We start from the raw sequence: 22,440 nt of genomic DNA, 5'->3' as shown, positions 1-22,440 counted from the left end.
GGTATGGCAGGGGTGTCCTGCTATAATTTGATGTTATATTTTACTAACTTAATAAAAGATGTACCTACGTATCACTTCTGTGCGTGACAATAACTCGCCATGGAATTCTGAAATTTAGAAAAAGGCCCATTTTTTCTCAAAATTGCTGACTAAACTTTTCTCTTATCCAAATCATATTTGTATTTCTTCCTTTTTTATCTGTACTTCTCTCAAAAGTGGGTTAGTTTATTTTAATTGGCAATATTGTGACAAAAACTATATTTATTAATAAATCAACATGTGCGTCTTCAGGGAGATGGAGGTGGACGGCATGGTGACGGACCCGCTGAAGGCGATGCACAAGGTGCGCGGCGTGACGGCGCGGGAGATGTGTCACTACTTCTTCAACCCCCGATACCGATACGAGTGGGAGAGTTAGTACCATTGTATTACTATTATTAACTAGCTTCTAGCTTCTGCCAGCGGTTTCACCCGTTTCCCGTGGGAATTTTTGAAGAACAAGGATAAATAGTAGCCTTCCTCGATACATGGGCCATCTAACACTGAAATAAATTTAATTTCATTTCAATGACACTTTGTGTCAAAATCGTTAAAAAAAAACATAAATAAGCGTCTTAAATGTCTGGAATATTAGGCGATAGTACGTATGTTAACTGTAAAACATATCTCATTTATCATATAATATCATGTCCTTCGGAAAAATAAAATGATTTATTGCTTCTTTTGAGATGAATGGATGGCTAACATGTTTTTTGTGGTCAACAATTAAAAATTGTGCGTAAAAGCTTTGTGACAACTAGATATTTATTTCTTGTTGTGCTTTATTCTTTATTATGTTTCTTAAAAAAATGTTTCCTCTTTATTACATTAGTATTAAGGTAACGATTTGACCTTTTGAAATTTTTTTTTCGGATGATTTTTTTGTTTGCATATTTTATCCCGTTATCAGTAGGCCTACAGGACTCTGGTAAAATCGTGTTAAAACGGCTAGTTTATTATACAAAATACATAAAGGACGATGGGCGTTTTGGTACCCTGTCCAACAGTGTTGATTCTAGTACCATTGCGTAGGTCTTGGCAAGGCAAAAAAATTTACTATGACGACTAGTCCCAAATCCTTGTCCATTTCGCGTGACATCGACTAATAGAACGTGTAATGTTCATATCATCAACGTAGATGTAGTTCCTAAATCCAACTGTATTGCATAAAAACTGGTAAAGTAACATTGTCCTTTTGAAAATGCCTTTTTGGCAAGTTTATAAGATACTTATGTTCTATACCTTTCCAAAAGTTATCTCTTTACCTAACCTATTTATTTCCGTTCCAGCGACCCTAGAAACGATGACAATAGTGGAAGAGATATCATCAGACGCGCTGGTCTTCCACCAGACGTTCAAGCGCATCTGGCCGGCGTCGCAGCGAGACGCGCTGTTCTGGTCGCATGTGCGACAGAGCAGCGACAATACCTACGCCGTTACTAACCATTCCACTACAAATCCGGATTATCCGGTGAGTTTTTAATATTTTTTCCTTACTTAAATGATTAATTCGTGAAACGTAGGTTGTATGTAATTGTAAATGTAAAAGAAAAAAAAATTGTGCTTTGGCAACTCCATTTAATTGGTCTCCGGTAATGTCGTCATAATTTGAATGATTTTGTCGTCTTCGCAAATTTACTGAGAGTTATTTTATGATGATCCAAGAATCACGCTTTCATGTAATACTGGTAGATGCAGGATTTAATTTTGCAATTGAAATCTTTTTGCGTATAGTAAAAATAATGTTTTGTCATGTCAGGTCATGAGCTACAGACTGCATACGTAAAAGTTTCATTGTGTCATAAACAGTGATGATTTAAAATGCACACTAGTTGATTTTGTTGCGCGTATACGTTCTTATTTAGGCGTTATCACTCAAACTGGTAATTGTGAATTATTTAAACTGCCTTAGAACTATCCCTTACTTTGAAAGCGCTCTAAACATACAAAATTATTTCCCTACCACCCAACACCATCTCATCTCCAATGTTATTTTTGTTTCCAGTCGAACAGCGGCGCGTGTATCCGCCTGTTCGTGACGGTGTGCCTGGCGTGCCGCACCACGTTCCCGGCCGGACAGCAGCCCACACGGGACAACATCACCACCAGCATCGCCTACTGCAGCACAGGTATTATACTCCTAATAACTTTAATACGAGCTCCCACCTCTTTGAATAAATGCAGCGTTGCTTAACCGTCAAATCCGTAGCGGACCCCAATCGGGGTCTGAACATCAATGTCACCGTAAGCTCGGTTTAGACCCCAATTGGGGTCTGCGAATCAGTCATACACTTTCCTAATTATTTACGCTCATATTTATTTTCTTTCCAATCAAACCACATTTGTGAGTACTAAATAAATTAACTAAATAAATTTAAATTATTATTACGCATTCAAACCTTTCATATTTAGCATCCCGTTAGAAATATACCTTTTTAAAATCCAATCGTAATTACCGGGAATTCTGATCGAACTCGCCATGTTTGTTTACATTAGTTGTTTTTTTAAATTTGAAGACGCATAGACAAGATGGCGACGGTGATAGAAGTTTTGCATCGAATGATCCGATTCGTTAAAATAAAGAATCGATTTAATAATTTTATATTATTTGATATTATAATATTACTAAATTGCACTTTTGTATACTTACCATAATCTGAAAATAAATTAGGAAAAGTAAAATGACTTAATTTATTTTGAAAAAAATGCTAGAAAATCAGTGGTAGAAAATACGTTGTAGCCGGAATAAAAAAAATCTTCGGTTTTTAGGGTTTCTGAAGACGGCAAATGAAGACTTATTCTTCGGGTGTTTTATGTGCAGGATTCCTGTAGATCTGCCAAACTTAATGGCGATTCGTTACTTCCAACTTTTTAACTGAGCGGCAAAGCTATTTGACGAGAGCCGTAGTTAGGTGTAGTTATCGCAAAATATTATGACGATTTTATTGTTTGAAGGGGCAAATAGTTCGCTGTTCATCGAAAGCTGGTCCAAGATGGAAAGATGGCCGCCGCCGACTTATTTTTAACCGACTTCCCAAAAAGCGGAGGTTCTCAATTCGACCGTTTTTTTTGTATGTTTGTTACGCGATTACTCAGCCATTTATTTATCGATTTTGATGATTCTTTTTTTGTTTGATAGCGTGTACTTCCGAGGTGGTCCCATTATCATTAGGTCAGGATCTGATGATGGAACCTTGAGAAATCGAGGGCGACTTTCGAAAGTTGCAGAAATACATAGGTTGAAATCTTATCACTCAGGTGTTTGCCTGGTAGCACTATTCAACAGTGAAGGCTTTGAGCTGACCTGATGATGGAGCCCAGTGAAGGTCGAGGGAACTCGACAACTGAATATTTAAACTTTCTCGTGTTTGTGCTTATATTATTCGTATTTACGAGGCCTCTGCAACAGTGAAGGAGATGGAGACGAGAGAAGTACGGTTGTCGAGTTCCCTCGACCTTCTCTGGTCTCCATCATCAGGTCAGCTCCAAACCTTTACTGTCTCATAGTGTTATCAGATATACATCTGAGTGTCAAGTTATAACCTTATCTATGCTTACAATTTTCGAGAGCTGCCCTCGATTTCTCAAGGTTTCCATCATCAGATCCTGGACCTAATAACAAATATGGGGAATATACCCTTTCGACCAAAAACAAACATTCAAATTGAGAACCACCTCCTTTTTGGGATTCGGTTAAAAATATTTGGTGACTTTAAAATCAATCAATTATTTTGTCTCTAACCGACCACGGGACTACAGAGTCCCGGATTTTTGGAAGGCGAACGTGGGGCCGAAGCCAACACGCTGAAGCCCTTTTGAGACAACTTTAATGAAATGGTGACACAAAACCGACGATTATCCCTGTATACACTATAGAAATGTACCCAAGGACAATGCCCGGTTCTGTGCTAAACTATTGCTAACTATGGATGAAAACTACTTGGGCTATTGTGATGGGATGCTAGTGGACTAGGAATGGGGAAACTACGGGAACTATGGCACCTGCCGATAACAATGTAATAAATACACGTAAAAATGGCAGGTGGAGACTCGCCAACTCACTTACTGGGCCCCCGGGAATCAGTCGCTAAATCGCAACAAGAGGGCAACAGGTACATGAGCGGCTGAAGGGTGAGGATACCTCGGCGGACTTTAAACGCAGATCACGCGCTCCCTGTGGGTCCAGCATCACCGGCCCACTCGCCACTTACCACGAGGCACCTACCCTCCGAGCGGGCTGCTAACCCTACTCTAGCGACTCCACTCTGACCGGCCGGTGAAGGCAAGCCAAGAGGCGGGAGACCTCTCCCCCGTCATGCTTCACTCCGGCAAGCCGGAGATGGGGGACAGTATACTCTCCCTGGAGCACTCGGATATATAGCCCCGCGGGGTCGCTACTCCCCGTCATCCGCCTCAGATGCCCTGCGGGGCAAATCAATCAATTATTATTATTGTTTCTCATCATCAAATAAGTACATACCTTTGGTAGTTACAAATTGCATTATATTTCAGAACACCCGCATACCCTCCGCCGAAACAAAAATGTTAGAATTGTTGAGAAATAATATAAGAATAAATTAAAATTCCGTAATAGGTAATAAAAATTCAATTAAAGTTAAAAATTATTACGAATGACGCAACACCAAAATAAATAATACATATAAAAATTTAATGCTAAAAACTTAAATATCTTTTTTCTTAACAACAAAAACAAATTGAACCTATAATTTAAAATTAATAAATAAAATTGAAATAAGTTGCTATTAAAAAATAGGTATATATAAAATTGGTATTCGATTATTTATAATAAATTTCCGATTTAGGTATCGAATGCACACCGCTGATTGAAAAAAAAAAAATACTCCATTCCAAACTCTACTTGTCTGTGACTTGACTGATCTTGTAAATTGTTCATTTTTATTGTGTATTTTATGTGCTGATTTTTTAGTTATTGAACATAAATAAGTGCACGAAATGTATTGCAACGGATTGAAAATGTTATAAATATGACGTTTGTGTTGTGTTTGAGAAAGTGATGCGATTACTTATTGGTAAGTTTTCACCAAATTTGAAATGCCTAACTTTTCGATAGACTTAAAAACACCGTAATTATTATCTTTTTCTGAATTAACTGACCCCATTTGACCTTTGGACGTTGTTGTCAAATAAGTGAGCTCTAAAGTTATAGTTAAAATACTTCTGATCAGGCATTACGGACTTAGAATTCATGTGTTGAAAGTTAGTACAAATTTTTGACTTCCATGTCGCGATTCAAAATATCCCGCCGAATCAACGGTAAAGTCATATGTCAAAATCTTGTCGAGCAGAGGGGTTAAACATACTTCTATCACTTTCTATACTTTGAAACCACCGTAAATTACTGCGACAGAAAGGCTAAAGTAAGGCCCAGGTTTAACTCCGGGATTGTTTGAGAGAGTTACCGCGACCCTGGTATATAAAGGGCTTAACATGGTGGATTTTAGTCAGTAAGAGTGGCAATCCCTCACGTTGCACCCACAGCAGCCGCATTTGAACAGTGCCATTCTTGAGGAATGTTTCAAAAGAGGTCTTAAGCCTTTGTTAATATTAGCCGACCATTTTTTTTTCTTTATGATTCATAATTTTTAATTTAGTTAAATGGTTTATTCCCAAAAAAGTTGTATATGTATTCGGGTAAATTAAAAAAAGAGTATTTTTTTTTTAGATTATAAATCTTTGCGTTTAAACAAAACACACATGGTTTACTAACGTATGTATTTTTTTCTGTCCCCAGTAAACCCCGGCGGCTGGGCTCCTGCCGGCGTTCTCCGCGCTGTGTACAAGCGCGAGTACCCCAAATTCCTCAAGCGTTTTACGCAATACGTCGTCGACCAGTGCCGCGACAAGCCCATCGCCATCTAGCGGCAAAAACCCACAACAGAGGAACTATAGTACCTCTAAACTGCACTAAACTAACACTTGGAGAAATCCAGGTGACCAAAACTACATCAGACATTTCGAACTCAGTTCAAAACTTCGATTTTGTCTCCCTTACATTTTGGGGAGACAAAAACTGAGAGAGTAACGACATGTAGTGCTATTATGTTAAGGCTAAAGTTCATCGACAACATAAACGTCTGTTTTTCTTATGGCGCGTTTTATTGTGCAATATGTCAGTGGCTGGAAATTGCAAGTAATGGCAGACATATTGTAACACACGGCCCAGCCATAGATTGTTCGGACATCATTGTCAGGGCAATTTTTCGCCAACGTTGCAGCCACAAATTGTATAAAAATATTATAGCCCTTAAATCAACTGTTTAACTATCAAAATTAAATGAAGAAAACTGACGCTTTATGTTGTTGATGAATTCGAGTCTATATAGGTGTTATATAATATTAAAGGTTTTATTCAGGGTGAGTTTAGGATTCCCGTTTCATTCTACTCCGGTTATATTGTATTTCTTCGCGATCTCTTGAGCTCCGGTCGGATTTTCACTCGAAACTGCAGGACCATTTTCGATTGAAAATAGACTTGGACATCTAGTGGACAGTAAATCGATTTTGTTGCGAATTGAGAACTTTTTCATCGATTAAAATTAACTCGTATGTTCCGATTAAGGTTTACATCCGTCTTCTAAGCGCTAGATATCTGTTTATTTAAAATCTTCTTCGACAAATTAATAATTCGATGTTAGTTTATGTATGATCAAATTTAATGTATTTTTAATTTCAATTGGTTGAATTTTGATTTGACATTTTTTTTTTTTTGATAATAATTGTAATACAAGCTTATTCTATGATAATTATATTTTAATGTTGATCATTGTATAGATTCTGCAAACAGACTTAATTGTAATTAAATATGTAAAAGATACACTGTTAAATTAACTGTATATCGTTGGGTGTTACAATATAATAAAATTTATACAATATAATTCTATAGCATGTAATGATTGATTGTAAAGAGTCTGTATATGTCTATTAAGCGGTATTGCCAGACGTAAATATTTCTAAAGCACTAGACTGTGAATATTATGATTTGATTGCAGCATACTGATTTATTTAGATTGTGTTTTTTTTCGTACTTTGTAGTGGGTGTGTGGTTGGTAGTGCCAGCAGCAGAATCTTGGAAATTAGTTTACACAAAAAAAAAAAAAACAACTGATAAGTTTCTATTGTTTGAATATAAAAAATGTGTTAATTTGTTGCTGGCAGTACTTATCAAGCTTCTGTAAAAAAATATGAGAGAAATACTATTTCGACTGTATTGATAGTGTACACAAGTAAAATAATAGGCTATGGGAAAAGTGTTGTAATTATACGACCAGTCTTCACGATTCATAGTCTTGGAGGCTCGGCCGTAAACTTGTGGAAAAATGCCTTTTGTAAATAAACTAAGTATTGTATGGTTCTTGATATTTATTCGACTATTTAAAAGAATGCGAGTGGCATAAGAATCTCTGGATGGCAAAATTAATTTCAAGTCGCGTGCGTGTACCTGATTGTCACGCCGATTTCCACTCTATGGCTGAACAATTTTGTAATATTGATTGAAAATATTGTTCAGTATGTCTTCGTCTAAAGAAAGATTAAATTAGTACTTATCTTTTATAGGAGTTCTTGAAATTGTTTGTAAAGAGGGTAATATTCAAGGTTCGGTGATAGTTGGATGTGTTCAGTTAGATAGGTTTGCGAAAGAAAACATGTACTTTAGCACTTTTTCGGCTGTGGACTCGGGAAAAGTAAAGACCGATATCGAAACACGTCAAATAACTAGTAATATATTATAAAAATCGTTCAGTAATTCGTACTTTTTGTGTGTTTCATGTCTCCGTCTTATTCCCGAGTTCGTGGCCCCAATCCATTTCATGTACAGGGTGGGACTAAGTAAATGTAGTTCTTAAAATACTTTCAATTTATCTTACTTCGGTTTTTGACCAAATATTGTCTAAACATGATTATGTGACAGATGTTTTTTTTTGTATAAACTTTCGTGGAATTGACTTCGTGAAAATAACTTATTGGTCTACTTTTTGGAACTACGGAGTAAATATAAAAAGGAAAAATAATCGGATTTCTAAATATTATTGTTATGAGTGACCTTTTCCAAAATACTCAAGTTCCTCTTTATATTCTACTCCTTGGTCGCTTTCAAGCCATATCATGGGCTGTGGGACTATTATGTATGTTTGGTCAAAAATATTACTGTATTGCACATAAACGAATTACTATGGTTTTACATACGTCTTACTATCCTATTAGTTTTTATTATTGTTACTTATATGAAGCAGACTTCCATTCCAGCTTTTTTTAAACTAATATCTCAGTTTTGTATACATTTTTTAAAATTAGTTCTAATAGATGATTACTTGAATGAATTTCAATTACACGGGGCTAAGGACGGATTGTTTATAAGATCTATTGAACATGTTCTGCCCGCCCAATAAATATTGTACAGAATTTCACGTTTATGTCTCAAAGTAATATATTATTTACTGTTAGGTAATGGTTTTACTGTTCACCTTTTTAGTATAATGTGAAAAGGTAACAGGTAAACATTACATACGTCAAATATAAAGTGAACGCGAGCGGAAGTGTAAAGAAATTGCATTTATAATACCGCAATGTTGCAATTGTATTAAGTTATATAAAGTATGTTATTTTTAATAATTATTGTTTATAATAAAATGTTTTACGGAAATCTTTGTTGTTTTACACAATGTGATAGGTAGCGCCACCTATATTTTTATTTCGCCTGCGAATTTAGACTGCGCTTTCGGCGACAGCTTACTTATTAAATAGTACCACCAGTCTCCGTATATATCTAAGGTACTCTGTGAACCAGTCACTTGTCAGCAGCCGTCAGCGAGGCGTTATCGTGCACTGTAGACTTGAAACTTACATAAAATAATGGCCAAAAAACCTCGTTTGACCTTGTGTATGTATTGTTAGGTGTCTAGATCAGCGGTTCCCGAATTCTTTTGGCTTCGGAACCCTTTTCGTTTCACCATTTTTCGGCGGAACCTTAGCTTAAGTAAGAAGTAAAGTAAAGACGTAAAGACACTTAGATCGTAGCTTGTTGTAGCGCACCAAATGGTTATATGGTTAGAGACATATTCAGTATACTCAGGCGTAGCATGGCTATCTGCCACACGGGCCAGAAAACAATTTAGCCACCCTTGACTTTGTGATTGAAATTGAAATTGAAAAATATATTTTTTTAACTAAAAGAAGAAGTTCCAAACACCCGCTAGCATTGAAAGACATTCAGCGGTGGCCGATATCGCGAGCGAAGCGAGCGCGAATTTTTTTTAGGTTAAGTACCTACACGAAATAAACAAAACCACTGTAAATTAATAAGTTCTCAAAAAGTACAATATCCACACAAAAAAGCAAATGCAAATGAATACGAAGCTGCTAGCGAAGAAAGCGCTCTTGCCTTTTTCTGAACCAGAGGAATAAAAAATAAACATTAAGGGTCAATTCCCACTGAAAGAGCAGCGGCCGGCAGCGGCCGGCAGCGGCCGTAATTGCAAGGGATTGAGCGCGAGCGCGGCGGGCCGCGCGGCGCCGCGCGGCTCCGCACCGCGCCGCGCTCTTACATTTTCCGTGCTATTACGGCCGCTGCCGGCCGCTGCTCTTTCAGTGGGAATTGACCCTAAAGGAAACCTCGACGGAAGAGCGCGAAATTTTTTCGGTGTTAGATACTTGAGCAACTAAAGGAACATAAAATCATCACACGTAACATGGAGTCTCGAGCGAAGCGAGCGCGAAATTTTCGGATTCGCGGAGGTGCAAATATTGGAAATAATGTCACTTTTTGATTCATGGTAAAAATAGCCACTGGAAGTACTCTTATGCCGTGTCATTTCACGTCCTGTCAAATGTATGAAAACGTATAATCCTGGCGATGAAATAAGCCCAAAAAATGTGGTGATTTTTGGTCGACTCGCTACCTACGTTACGCTAAGTTAATCTACAATTTGTAAAAACGGAATTAAATTATCTGCTGCCGTGGCCTTCCCCTGCCACTTGTCGCAAAATCGTACTTACACTCCCGAGTGGTACCCACCTACATGGTGCCTAAATGGAATTTTGGAATGCAATATTTAAAACAATTTAATTGAAAATGAATAATAATTTAATATTGTCAAAAGTGAAACGATTTACCATATGGAAATCTTGAATTTTCCACGGAACCCCTGAAGGCCTGTCACGGAACCTCAGGGTTCCGCGGAACCCCATTTGGGAACCGCTGGTCTAGATAATTCATCTGCGTCCGGACAAAAGTAAAAAATCGACACACTGTGGCTGCCCATCATAGTGTTGCCAGACGTCCAAATTAAATTAAATATCAATTAGAAACAACAGAATTCGGTGGACAGAATTTTTGAAAACATATATTCTTTTGAATAGAATGTAGGAAGAATACGTGGTGTGTCACTACAAATATACCTTATTTTTAGAAAATAAAACACTCATGTTTCGTCACTTCTTTGCGAAGTGTTTTGAATCTTTATTCATTTACATTAACATTAATTAGTTGGTACTTATACAAGTAATGCATAGCACACGTCTCCGCATATAAAATTCACAACAATGTAATTGTATCTATACTCCACATTTAAATATGGGGACCAGCCCCCGTTATCTTAATAGTTATAATTTCTCAAACATGACCAACGTACTTACATTAAACTCAATATAAATAGAAATCAGTTGGATTAGGTCTTGATTTGTCTACAGTAAAACGAACATTTACAAGTTTAAACCTCTGAACTATCTGATCCTGGGAGCGGACGAAATTATTCCTACCGGACCACACTCCGAAATCAAGATGTAACAATCATTAAAAATCTAATTAAATTGAGCTAACTATAACAAATAAAATTAACTAATTTGATCATTAGAACTTGTTAGTAGGCGAAAAAATTACGATTTGGTAGTTCCATATTAATGAAATAATATAATATGAGATTGTACACCGCGACCTAATCAATGCAGTACAACGATGGAGCAGCAAATTGAACTACGTAATAATATGTATAAAGTGTACGAATATTGAAGTAGGTATGTATAACATTAACATTAGACCGCTATGTATTGACATTGAGCACAAGGAAGCGTATTTCATGATCTCATTACAATGTATTACTATAGTTATATAGTACAACTCTTAAATACCAGCGTCACATAGACGAATACAATATTCCATAGTCGCTATTACATACATGTTAGACCTTATTCGAATACAATAAATTATTTTTTAAAGAAATATTCAAGTGTTCTAATATATCTATTAATAAATAACATTAACATTTATATTCATATAGTTAAGTATAAAATGTTATAAAATATTCCCCAGGAATGAAACGAAACGTTTAGGTAGAATTATTGTTCAACAGTAATTGTTTACAAATATCAAAATCATTCGAAAAATTTGGAATTTTGATATGGTCGAGGCCGAAAGTGTGCACTACAAAAAGTTTTTATTATAAAAATAGGAATTCTTTGAAAGCTCAAGTGTATAAATGGACCAATTGTTCAATAGTATAACAATATAAGAAGTAGAGAAATACTTTTCAAAGTTTGGTGCGATTCTTAAAGTGAGGGCGTATAGGGAATTCCAGATTCCTTCACAATGAAATTGCCTAATGCAAAAAATCTCAAGTATGGTTACAAACTCAAGCGACTTATGTCGTGCCCTCACTATTTACGAATCATATTCTATGATAAACTAAACGGTAATGCATGGTGATAAACATAGTGTCATGGGACGCAGTGAGAAATGATCATAACACCGCTTAATGAAACATGGCCAATCGTTAATATGGCACTTATATCACGGACATTGTAAAACATTATAATTACACATTATGTAACTAACATACCTACCCGTGTATATGGCAACTTGAATACAACAATAATGGATTATGCCAATTGTCTAGTTTCCACAGACGACATATACAAATATTTGGTGAAGCATAACATATTATATTGTATGTCGTATTATTTTATTTATTTGCTAATGACATTAATAGGGCGATACAAGCCTATGTTTCCTGATATACTGATTTCAGGTTATCGATAAGGCCAATGTATAATTCAGCACAACACTAGTAAACATAGACTATCACACAAGTTAAAACATTTAAGTACACACAAAGCCAGACAAACTGTTGCCATCTGTGGACAGTTAGTGAAAAAATCCAATGATACATTTATGAATGTAGTAAATATTTTGCATTCAATATAGTTACCTAATAAATACAACTACTTAAAAAAGTAGATATCAACAGTTATAACTTAGTGATACCCACACTAACACGGATATATAAGTATAAAATAAGCGTATTATCGGACTCATCCGTCGGGCTAGTACCCGTGATCCGTTTCAGACTTATAACGTTGACATCCAAACCGGCACCCATGTGTTCGTCACTGGGTTAAACATTGACTTTTTTGGTCATAAGTTTTTTTTTCAAAATTGTCGAGTTTTAATGATAATCGATAGTAACATTATACGATAGGACATGATATATCCATTAAACATTCATGCCATGGAGCGACGCAAGCATAGTCAAACACCATCCGCCTATGGTAGCTGTTACATCAATGCAGTGGCTCGCAGTATGCACTCACTCCTACAATAATGCACATAGGTCTGTCTTAGCAATGTGAGGTCATCTAAGAGGGATTTTCAATTTCTCCACTTGGAGATTTTTTCTACAGATAGAGTACATACAACATGCAGTACAAACTTTGCCGCGGTTCTATCACTGTGTCCAATTTGTAAGTATAACAGAGTGACGTCATATAGTTCCTAGGTACAGTGTAGTGTACTACACAGAACACTCCCACGCGATGATATCTCTTGACATGTAAAAGCAAAAGCCAAGCGGGCATCTCCATTGTAGTGTGTCGTCTGATGCAGTTCCACGCATATCTTAGAGTACAGTATAGTGGAGTGACGCCTATGAGTGTCGTTATGACGTCACGCTGACTCCAGTATGTGTCAGTGTGCTCACTCCTCGGCAGTGGTGGCGGCGTGCGCGTGGTGGCGCTGCGCGCGGCGCACGTCGGCGAGCGTGGTGACGCCCGCCTCGTCCAGCTCGCGCCAGCGAGCGTGGTTGGAGCGAGCGTGGTTCACTAGCTCGGGCATGTCGATGAACGCTGAAAAAAGTTCTGTGGTTAAAATCATGACGTATTTATTGATTTCAGGATATTAGGGAAGTAAATTGTGCTGTTGCATGCCATGCCCAGTCAGAAAATAATAAGATTGAAACAAGCGCGGCCATTAATTGCTCCTCCGCGCCACTCTAGACTAAGACGCGCGCTACTAGCGCTAAGCGAATTCAAAGTCTCGCGCCACCCCAGTGAGCCAGTGACCGCAGTGTACGCGGCGTACGACGCACGCAACCTATTTATCGTATGAGAACGCTCTTGTCTCTTAATACATTAACAACTATTGTAGACCCTAGTTTACTTGTTCCTTCTGTTTATGTACTCCCCTTAGTACTTTCTTGAGTTCTACCCGTATTCAATTCCTTATATACTTCATAATGCGTATTATGGTTTGCCCACAATCTTTCTTTACCAAAGCAAAGGTCTGTTTTCAGTGACCCATGCCATTAATCACCATTAATCACGTGCGTTGAACTACCAGAAAGCATGCCAAAATCTAAAAACCCTGAAGCAGTAATACTCACCAGCCCAGGCCTCCATCATGTCGATGATGATGTAGTCGATGAAGCCGATCTGCGAGCGCGGGATGGAGCATGTGGCGCGGTCGAACATCGGCATCACTACCGGCAGCTCCTTCGCCTTCTCCTCGTCTGTTTGTAGGAAGTATTCTTCTGCGATCCTGAAGCATGAGGAGATTGGTATCATTCATTACAAGTAAAATTAATCCAAAAAGCCTTCTAGTTCTTTATGGATTTAAGATGCAGTTTAAGTTGCACTGCTGTGTAATCTTATTTCAAGAACGATTCATTTTGTGCTGATTATTACATTTAATATGTTCTTTTTAATAATATTGTGGCTGTTTCCATTCTACTCAAAAATAAATTAGTTTTAGCTTTAACCGAATTATTAAATTAACAAGAATACAGATTAGTATCTGTCCTCATTTCTGATCAGTAAAAGTCTTCTTTGCTTATAAGGTTTTGCCGCAGGCTTATTGATACAAAAACCAGTCCAAGGACTAGAGGAATCTTTAAAAATGGATGAGGTCTTCTAAAGTCAATTTGAACATATGTTTACTTCTAGAAGTATGTTATATATATGGTAGACTCACCTCCTAGCCCATTCAAACGCAAACTTCTGCGGTCGCGACGCGTTGGACACGTCTGCGCACTTGATCATCATCCTCTTCACCAAGATCACGTTCTCCGGTAACGATAGTGCTGTTGTGTCCAGCGCTAGTGGTTCTTGCTGAAATGTTAGAAAAGAATTGTATTTTATATTGTTGCTAATATGGTGGAACATATTCTGACTAGATTTTTCCTTGAAGTTTGGTTCCAGTTCATTATCTATAGGACTAACACCAAAACCCTTGATAACCTTTGGTAAACAGTTTGTAAGCATTTAATAGTGTATTTTGTAACAGGTTTATTTGACTTCCAGGGCTCATCTAAGACCGTTGCAAAGCACCTTGTGAATTTCGCTATTTAAAAAAAATGGAGCATTTTTGTAGATCACACCAAAAAGTTATATGCATATTTAAAGATGTACAAAATCATACTAACATCAGTATGCATATTATCCTCCTTACTACCGCTGGACTTGGCGTAGAAGACGTTCACGAACTTGGCGAGATGCTCGAAGTGCTTCGTCATCTCTGTCGCGAGGATCATGTCGATCACGTTGTGGCGGACTTGCTTGTATGTGTCGCGTTCTAGGTTCTTGAAGATGTTGACGCGGTCGTCGTCTGTGGGAGGAGAGAATAAGAGATTTTGTAAATAAAGGAATGGATTTTGAAGCGAGTTTGGTGCAGAAGGCTATTCTTAAAACTATTCGTCTATGTAGACAGGAACTTGCATAGCGTTGCCTAGAGTGCTGGATTGGATCTCGTAATTTTATAATACGTCTATAATGCTACATGAGGAAATGATATTATTTAAATACGCAATCAATTAATTCAAGTTCTTTTTTGCGATTAATTGTAATAAGGTATAACAATTAACTCGATGTTTCTAAAGAGCAAAATCGTTATCAGGGCTATTGCAGTTTAACCTATGTGAATAGTATACTTACTGAGTGTCAGTTTGAATGTCAAGGCAGCGTGATGCGACTCCAACACGCTGACATCATTGTATAGCACGGCTAATGGGTGTCTCGCGTTGCACAGGAAGGCGGATGAAGTTCCCGGGTGATCTACGTCGTGTGCTGCGGCTGCTATAAGAGCTGCGGCAGCTTCGAGAGGCTCTAGGACTGTCTTTAGGCGATCCTTCTCCAGGAAGAATGCTACGGCCTGAAAGGTATTCATAAGGTTTTTAACTTAAAGATTTTCATTTTCAAGAGAACAAAAGAAAAAAACAAAAGGGAATATAAACAATTTCCGCGGTCCTAAAATAGATCCTTGAGGTACTCCTTTGTTTAATTTCTATTATAACAAGTAAACTATGTAAAATATAGAATCTTATTAAAAAGCTTTACCTAAGTCACAGGATATAAAAATCCAAAATGAATTATATCATTTCCTTATTATCCTTGCTGTATTCACAAACTATATCTGAAGGTTATTCTTATCGAAAGCTTATCCAAAAACTATTTCACTTTTTACAGATTCCTTCAATTTTAACATACCTGAAGCACATCAGCAGCATGCGTCGAATTATGATACGTATTAACAGCATGGTAGTTAGTCTCCACGATCGTTAACCAATGCAGTAGAGTCCGTTCATCGCACTCAAGTGCTGCGCAGACGTCGAACCGTCCGCCCATGAGCGCTAGACCGAGGTGAGCGAGCGGCCGACCGCGCGTCAGGTCTTCTAGCTTAAAGATCTCGAAGTCCCAGCTTAGAGCTGTGTCTAGGAGTTCACGGAGCTGGCCTGTAGTCTGGAATTGTATTTGTGTTGATCAATATAATGTTGTCAGCATGTAAGAGTCATTATTGTCAAGTTGTCGGTAGTAAATTGTTGTTTAAAAGACCAAATTCATTCACAAAAGCTTTGGTGTCAAAGACACACGTAGCGGTCAAACTTATAATTTCCCTCTTTTTGCGTCAGTGGTTAATGAAAATAGGAACAAGAATCTGAGGAGTTGACGTAAGAAAACATGTATATTAGATAAGGAAAAAAATACTTTCTGATTTTGAGTTAAAATAATTTTTGATTACAATTGAGTTTCGTACCTAATACCATTCTATTTATACCGTGACGTCAGAAAACATTATAAATGAATAAGCATCTCTCAAATCCAAAGACATCACTTTCCTGTTAGCTAAATATACGATCCCAGGAAAGTGCGGAGCAATGATGAGTCGATAAATGGAAACTCCTTAAATGGATAATACTTAAAGCCAATTTTAGGAGGATTCTGTCGATTCAATAAATTGGTTACAAGTAGCTCTTACTGATCGTGTAGCTAAGATTTATTTTAAAATAACACGAAAAAGAACTTAATCATTTAAAATATTAAATTCAAATACTCCGTAAATACGATGATATTTGATCATGATTTTTATTCAATTCTCGTATTTAAGGTACTTACGAAAATAAATCGGATTACAGGTCTTATCCTTGCCTAAAACCTTTTTCCACTTGACTAAATTCAGAAGTCCTAAATCGCTTCCTAATTAGACATTAGGATTTACTCAGTCAGAAGCTTCTTCCAACTTAAGATTCAGACTAGAATTCTAACTTTCTGAATGTTATTTCACTTGTCTAAATTAATTACTGAATCATTAAAGACGTCTGCCGAAGCCGAATGAGGCTAAGTAAGAATTAGACTTCTAAATCTTAGTTTAAAAAGCAAATTATGTAAATAAAAACATTATTACCTTATGTTTGATATTCGTTCGGTTGGTCTGCGATCTGACGACTGTGGAATCATTGCTGCTTCGTCGAGACGAGAGCGTGTTAGTCGGCCCTTGCTGGAATTTGATTAACAATTTATTTAAATAAATATATTAAAATGTGTGTTTCATATGGCTCTACAAGTTTCTAAACATGCTAGATCCAGAATTTTGAATTTGTTTTATATTTACAGCGGGTTTCAACAACTTATTTATCTATTGATTTGCGAGAGAAATGAATTTGACATAACTAGTATGAGGCTTATGTCAAAATTATATTTCTACGAAGCAAACAATAGATAAATAGTTTATTTAAATCCGCAGTAAAGGATATACCATGAATGTCATATCATTAGCATTTTTGTTTTTTTTACGCAGTTAGGTAGTAATCAGAACCAATCATTCAAATTGTTAGTAAATAGTCAATGACGAGTTATTATTTTATACTGCTACGGAATTACATGATATGCCAATAAATGTAAAGGTTATTAGAAAAGAGATAGTTCTAAACATAAATATTACAATAGTATGTATATTTGAAGAAAGAACTAAAGACGGAAATTATGTTACTCAGGGTCCATTTTACCTACAGATTGAATACATAGAACAAATAAAGTAATAAATATTTACATAAATAATAATAATTTATTTACAGAAGAGGTCCTTTAAGCGATAAATAAAAGAAGCATAATTCTATAGTGAAAATATAATTACATACATAAATAATAAGATGGGAGATCATAAAGTTCGCAAAAATGAACCCTGTGTATAATATGTAGTAGAAGATTTGAAGCATGAATCATAAAGATCTATGTACTATCTAACTAATGTATGTTTGAAGGTAGAACATAGACAGGCTTTAATTCTGAACCTCCTACCATAAAGAATAGGTTTGTGTTCACTTGCTCCCTCTTCCAACGCGAACAGGATCGTAAACAAATAAATACCAATGTTAGTACATATACAACATTACATGCATACAGTACTTTAAATATCCACTACCTACTGTGGTATATCACAACAAAAAATAAACGTTAACTTGTAAAGATTATAATATCGTCTATATAAATTTAATATACAAAATATTCATAAATTATCGTTATGTGGGAACACAACATCAATTTGATTATTAAATTGAATAATTATAAGTATGCGGGGATAGCATTACTTATTTGGTGGGGTAGCAATTGTAAATTATATATTATATACGAAATATTTGGTAGATATCAAGCTGGTAATAGTTATATGCCATGTCGAGAGTTAACTCACCGATAGTAATGCTCCAATGAGGTCGGTAGCGATGGGGTCTTCGACCCTCATTTTGGGGTCGTCCCTCATCTGAGGAGAGTACAGTTCTGATGTCCGGAGCATGTCGACTGCCCTCTCGATGCATGCCACGGTCGATGGAGGAGCTCCCTCAGTCGCCGCGGACAAGAGAGATATCACCTAAGAATGAAGTTAGGTTAGCGCACAATTATTTTATTTGACGAGTATAATATTAACAACGGATGAAACTTCAATGCGTTCTTTATGACTATAACTGATGAATATAACATTACAAAGTAAAAGTAGTTGATTCACAGCTTTTTATCAGACGATGCTATGCTATTCATTTTTTATATCGTAAAAGGATGTATAATAAAAACTGAATCACTGTTTGCTCATTTGTTTGTGTTGTAACTTTCATGACATTACAAAGGGTTTTTTTCAGTCTGAAAGGCAGGTCTAACAAGGACATAATGTACTGAAAAAGGTGAGATAAGATAAGCCAAAGAGGATTCCAGGTATTGTACAAAAAGTTTATATACGGAGACCACTACGTTTTCATTAGGACTATCAGTGGATATGAAAATTTATAACCCAAAACTTTATCAAGGTAGCCGAAAGTTGGTAATAATGTAGATACCTGAAGGCACTCGTATGAACAAAGGCTTTATTATTAATATATGGACATAAAAGGACTCATAATGAACTGTTATTTAATGAAGTATGTAATAAAACTTAGTGGCCCACCTGTGGCCCATAAAGATATAATTTCTCTCACAGATGCTATGGTTATTATTTCATTACTTTCATGAATGAACCTAACTTATAATAAAACTAGTAATGTTTCATTTTTATTTTTGTTTATTAATTTAACTATAACTCAATTTCTGTTCTTGGTAATTAGCTGGTCTTTAAGGATTCATCTGCATCCTGGGGGAACATTTTCCCGTTCCCGGAATTAACATAACCTGTTTCATCTGGGGATAATGCAATTTCCCAAAAGGGATATAGGGATAGTTTTTAAAATCGACTCTGCATTTTTGAGAATTCAAACGAATAAACAAACAAGAAAAAGAATCCTCTTTATCATATAGGTTTAGATATTTTTCTGAATAGTGAAGCATCTTACCTTAGTAATAGGAGCTTCAAGCGGCAAGCCTTGCAGCTTTGCGAGAGAAGTACGTCGCAGGCCATCGGAGGCGACCGAGCGCACATCCAGCGAGCCTCGTCTGATGGAGTGAAGGGAGCCGCGACCACGCTCGTTCTCAACCGCGTGAGTCGGCTCGCACACGAACACTACGTGAGAAGTGCTCCTAGGAAAAAACAATATAGGCCTTAAGTGCACCTTCAATATAAACGTCAGTTGTTGTGCTTAAAATTGTGAATATGGAACGTGAAAATTCATAGTCAAACTAGATTTTTATGTTATTTAATGTTGCACAATCCACCGTACACCACTATTGGACATTGTAGTAGCACTGAAGGGGGTCTTCGTGTAAAAAAAAATAACAGTTGCCGAATTTGCGTATGTAAATTTTGAGTCATTAATATTATATAGTAGTTCGTACGTTAAATGATATTGGATATCCGGAATATCTGTATCTTTTGAACTGATCATGACAGCTGTGGTTGTAGGCTGAAGGATTGTGTTACCAATTTTACCACAAGAATGCAAAGTAAGCGCTGTTCTACTACTGGATATTATTTTTATGAAGGGCACAATATCCTATATTTATCAAGTATTTGTTATTGTATTTTTAGCTTAATCGCTACGTCACATTAAGGAAACAAATTAATACTACAGTTTGCAAATTAATTAAGTTAATTATAACAGTTAGAGGAAACAGCTGGATAAAAATAATTGATGAACGTTTAACGTGGTTACAATGTGGCAAGAGTTGAAAACTAGTAAAAACAAACAGTAAAACCAAAAAAAATTAAGATGAAAAGTTTTGAGCCTTGTGCCAACTAACATTTATTATTGTTACCCCTTTCATGCAAAAATCTCTGACTGGATTTGGATAAAACTTCGCAGTAAGATAGCTTACATATCAGAATAACATAAAGGCTACTTTTTGTCAATGTGCGGCTTGCATATCCCTGGGAACGCGGGTGAAACCGTGCGTAGAAACTAATTCAATATAAATAAGTCTTATAACAAACTTGGTAAGTCCGATAGTAGCTCCTCGGCACGGCAGCAGGATTGGGTCAGGAGCGGCACGGCGACGCAGGGTGACAGGCGCCTCCCAGTCCCGAGCACCCGTGGTAGCCAGGCGCAGGGCTTCGCCCCCGGCAGTCTCAGACAGGAGCTTCGGACCCTCGTCCACGCGCCAACCCAGGACACGGCACCAGGATTTGTTAGCCAACTGTTTTGGAAACACAGGTATATGTAGAATTGACACAGTATTTGTTGTTACTCCTAACTATGGTTTTATTTTGATTTTGTATTTAATTTTGTTTAGCGACACTTGTGTATCAATGCGCCTGCGGATTGTAACTGCGCGATTTGACGTGTATGGGCTTATGGTACTGGATATCTGCGCAGTATGCGTGCGTTACTAAGTACCTAGGTATGTTTGATGGATTAAAATAAACGTGCTTAGTGAGAGCAAAACTTTTTAATCTGTATGTAATGTGTGGATTTTTGTGTCACTTGGATTGACACAGAAACGATTTCCGATCTCTTGCCCAGCTCTTGTCGATGCAGCTCCTTCCATTTACGCCTATCTAGCGCAAGCTCCTGAACTTCCTTATACGTCACAACCTTTACCTTCTCTTTAATTTACTTGATGTAATTTGTCTGTTGCTATCATCACCGAATTGGAAACAATGTAATTTTTTAGGCCTGCTCATCTGACTGTAAATGTACATTCCATGACTGGCGACTCGGGCACTACTGAGTGCTCCAGAGCTTATGCGTACAATGACATATGCATATACTATTTACGTTTATTTACATACATTGCATGGCTCACACTCTTTCCTCATATAAAACATCTATATACCTAAAGAATCTGCCTTTAATCTTTTAAGGAGCTTATTCAAGAACCACTTACAAGTATCCTCTGCTGGTCATCAGTGATGGCCACAAGATCTCTGCAGCGGTCAGCAGCGGCGGCCAGAGCAGCTACTGCAGCTATTTGTGACCGCACCGACGCGCCCGCGGCTCTCGCTTGTAGCACTTCTGCGCACCACGCTGTGGCGCTTAGAGTTTCTACCATTACCTGTTGAAGAAGAGGCATATTAGTTTGGGTTTTGTCACTTGTCAAGACAGCATTATGGGTTAGCTTATCTTTTACATTTCAAGTAGCAGACTTTTTAAATAACAGATGATATTGAATAGTGGCTTAAACATTTTCTATAAGTACCAAATCTATAAGTACCTAAATACATATGTAAACAATGCCTTATTGCGGGTCTACCCGATCTATCTGTTGGTTTGCCATTATAGTTTGAAAGACGACTAAGGTCAAAATTCAACGTAAATTGTACGTAAGAAGTTAATGAATTCTGATATTCTGTTAAAAGCCACAAAATTCGAAGTCTTGCAGTTAGTGCGTGGGCTGGTGTCATTATTTCTGTAATTATCAAAAGGACTAACAACTGTTTACCAGACAAACGGAAGTACAGAAATAAGACGTTTATTACCAGCATTTCTAAATAATAATAGAATTAAAGGCGTCGACAAAGAGATCTCATATTTTACTTCGCTTTGGAGAGTCCTACAATTTCCTTGCTAACAAAATTACTGAGCGATAATGGAAATATGAATACTTCGAATCGAATAACATCGTTCCAATTCTATTGTAATGCAGTAAATAGCACAAACTAAACGTATTCGCTATTTAAGGAACTTAATTACTCAAATTTTCAACATGTACGTATTTATATGTACGTTAGCCTTTAGTTACACAATTTTATTTATTTAGTATGGAAACGTTTCTCTAATTATTAGGTATATTATATTCTCTTTTTTTTTGCAGTATGGAACTTTTATATTGTGTAACATTTTCCCTGTCAAAACTCGTAGATAAAGTGAATGGCATATTTACCACATAGAGAGGACGTAGTGAGTTTCGCGCCCATTTCACCAAAAGTTACTTTGACAACTTTGCGACACCTGCGTTTTGCATGCA

At 36.9% G+C, this 22,440-nt stretch overlaps 2 protein-coding genes across 8 annotated transcripts in view; one reads left to right on the top strand and one right to left on the bottom strand.

The window, feature by feature from the left end:
* LOC124638589 (ceramide transfer protein) overlaps positions 1 to 8,722 on the top strand; it is a 42,196-nt gene extending 33,474 nt beyond the window's left edge. Inside the window, exons 9-12 of the mRNA XM_047175614.1 lie at positions 292 to 413; positions 1,329 to 1,510; positions 2,045 to 2,168; positions 5,813 to 8,722. Coding sequence (XP_047031570.1) covers positions 292 to 413; positions 1,329 to 1,510; positions 2,045 to 2,168; positions 5,813 to 5,940 — 556 coding nt within the window. The 3' untranslated portion in view covers positions 5,941 to 8,722. The remainder of the gene's footprint in view (positions 1 to 291; positions 414 to 1,328; positions 1,511 to 2,044; positions 2,169 to 5,812) is intronic.
* A 1,782-nt stretch (positions 8,723 to 10,504) lies between these two features.
* LOC124638583 (high affinity cAMP-specific and IBMX-insensitive 3',5'-cyclic phosphodiesterase 8) overlaps positions 10,505 to 22,440 on the bottom strand; it is a 227,686-nt gene continuing 215,750 nt past the window's right edge. For 5 of the 7 annotated variants that reach the window (XM_047175604.1, XM_047175607.1, XM_047175606.1 and 2 more), the window contains 12 exons: positions 21,361 to 21,528; positions 20,468 to 20,670; positions 19,434 to 19,617; positions 18,308 to 18,484; positions 17,917 to 17,949; positions 17,024 to 17,116; positions 15,829 to 16,080; positions 15,277 to 15,493; positions 14,769 to 14,950; positions 14,318 to 14,454; positions 13,731 to 13,885; positions 10,505 to 13,194 (listed from right to left, as the gene is read on the bottom strand). In XM_047175604.1, coding sequence (XP_047031560.1) covers positions 13,046 to 13,194; positions 13,731 to 13,885; positions 14,318 to 14,454; positions 14,769 to 14,950; positions 15,277 to 15,493; positions 15,829 to 16,080; positions 17,024 to 17,116; positions 17,917 to 17,949; positions 18,308 to 18,484; positions 19,434 to 19,617; positions 20,468 to 20,670; positions 21,361 to 21,528 — 1,950 coding nt within the window. In that variant the 3' untranslated portion in view covers positions 10,505 to 13,045. The remainder of the gene's footprint in view (positions 13,195 to 13,730; positions 13,886 to 14,317; positions 14,455 to 14,768; positions 14,951 to 15,276; positions 15,494 to 15,828; positions 16,081 to 17,023; positions 17,117 to 17,916; positions 17,950 to 18,307; positions 18,485 to 19,433; positions 19,618 to 20,467; positions 20,671 to 21,360; positions 21,529 to 22,440) is intronic. The other 2 variants (XM_047175605.1, XM_047175603.1) reach the window with 1 other exon arrangement.

Source organism: Helicoverpa zea, chromosome 17 (genome assembly GCF_022581195.2).
Source record: "Helicoverpa zea isolate HzStark_Cry1AcR chromosome 17, ilHelZeax1.1, whole genome shotgun sequence".
NCBI lineage: Eukaryota > Metazoa > Arthropoda > Insecta > Lepidoptera > Noctuidae > Helicoverpa > Helicoverpa zea.
This window is presented reverse-complemented; position numbering and strand designations above follow the sequence as displayed.